General features: G+C 48.8%; 1 protein-coding gene across 1 annotated transcript in view; it reads left to right on the plus strand.

The window, feature by feature from the left end:
- Positions 1–1,462, plus strand: part of LOC112683610 (leucine-rich repeat-containing protein 24-like) — a 7,391-nt gene extending 5,929 nt beyond the window's left edge. The window contains exon 2 of the mRNA XM_025554712.1: positions 1–1,462. Coding sequence (XP_025410497.1) covers positions 1–678 — 678 coding nt within the window. The 3' untranslated portion in view covers positions 679–1,462.
- Positions 1,463–1,867: the final 405 nt, after the last annotated feature.

The following is a 1,867-nucleotide window of genomic DNA, read 5'->3' on the forward strand; positions in this document are numbered from 1 at the left end:
CTCGGTCCCGTCACGCCCACCGGTTCGTACCGCGTGGCCGGGCTGGACCTGATACACGACCACGACGCGTCCCGGCTGGACATGTGCGACTCGCCCATGTCGTCGACGGCCAAACCGCCGCCGTCGTACTACAGCGGCCGGCACACGACCGCGAGCAGCGTGCGGCCGTACGACGATCGGACACCGATCATCGGCACCGGAAGCGCGGGCGACGCGTACAGCGTGGGCACCGGGTCCGACGAGGTGTTCTCGTACAACAGCCAACAGCAGTTGCACTACGGCGGCGGCGGTAGCCATTACGCGCCGCAGCAGCACGTGGCCGGCCACAGCGTCGGTGGCAGCGTGAGCAGCGATTACCCGGCCGACTACGGTCTGCCCATCATACCGCCCGGCCAACACCATCATCAGTCCGCGGGCAACGTGTCGCAGCACCATCAGTACCATCCTCAGCAGCACCCCCAGCACCATAACCATATGGCACCGCCGCAACAGCAGTACTTCAACAATCAGCCCCAGCAGGATTTCCAACAACAGCACCAGCACGACGAGATGTTGCAGCAACCGTCGGTGAAGACCCTTCGGGTTTGGCAGAGAGGCGTACCCGTGTTGCCAACCACGCCGTCCCTGCAACGGTTCGCCAACAGGACTTCGCCCATCACGCCCGGTACCGACGTCTGACGTGCGCTTGGTTAAGTTTACGTTATTTCCAGACTTACACAATATTATTTATTACGATTCATTTTTTTTTTTTTTTTTTTTACAATTATTTATTTGCCCTTGTTTGTACGATGTATTGTCCTTCTGTGTTACTTTTTTCTGTAAGTATTATTACTAGGTGTAAAGTATATGAACATTTTAAGTTAATCGTGCGTACGCGTATATGCACGACGTGTGACGCGCGTTAAAAGTATCTTCAGATGTTCGCGTTTTATTTCGCCAACCGGAGCGCCCTCGATGTCGCGAAAACGCACGTCATTGCGAAACACGGTGTTAGATGTAGGTTTTCGAAACTTTTCCTCTTGGACGACCGCTTTTTCCGCTCGTTCCGCCGAGGAGACGCGACCGAAATCGATATGTCTGCAGGTCGATGGTGGAGCGGGTGGTCTTGTGTGCGCGTAGTAAGACGGGTGACGAATTATTATCGCGAAAAGGGAGCGATTAAGGAAGAAGGAAAAAAAATATTAAAAAAAAAAAAATAAAAAAAAATAGGGTTTTCTGGCGACGATGCGCGGCACTAGTGGTGGGGACGAAGCGCGACGGAAAGACGTATTGATTTCCGGGAATTTTCGGCGAAAACCGTTGCGGGAGAGTGGGTTGCTCCTTTTCGGGAAATACAGGAAAAAAAAACCATCCGTGAGATCTCATTCGTTACGGAAACGCGCGTCATGCCCAATGTTCCTTCTATACGCGTACTTACGTAATACACACGTTTTACCTAATACGTGTGTATGCGTGCACTAGTGGTATTATTGCGTTGTACAAAAATATGTGTGTATTGTTTTTTTTTTTCTACTCCAAAATATGGCTGTGATGATGCGGTTTGTTTTTTGCGCACCGACGACAAAGAAAAACCTTTTATTTATTTTTTTTAACGTGTAAATTATTTTTGTAAAAATTTTATGTTTAAAATAAAAATAAAAAAAATCCATAAAAATTATTGTATGTGCAGCATGCACACAATGGCAAACGACTTTATGGCGACGCGATTGCAACGACCGCGAAAGGCAAGGAGCGCACTCGGGCGCGTGGATTCACTGTAATACCAACTAAAAACACATATACTTTCTATGTATTCATACCGTCTTCGTTATTATATTAGTAACGTATTACATTTGTAGATCAAGTGCGTTATGAAAATCCTGCGTGC

The sequence above is a fragment of the Sipha flava genome, unplaced genomic scaffold, assembly GCF_003268045.1.
Source record: "Sipha flava isolate LNK unplaced genomic scaffold, YSA_version1 230_pilon_pilon, whole genome shotgun sequence".
Classification (NCBI taxonomy): domain Eukaryota; kingdom Metazoa; phylum Arthropoda; class Insecta; order Hemiptera; family Aphididae; genus Sipha; species Sipha flava.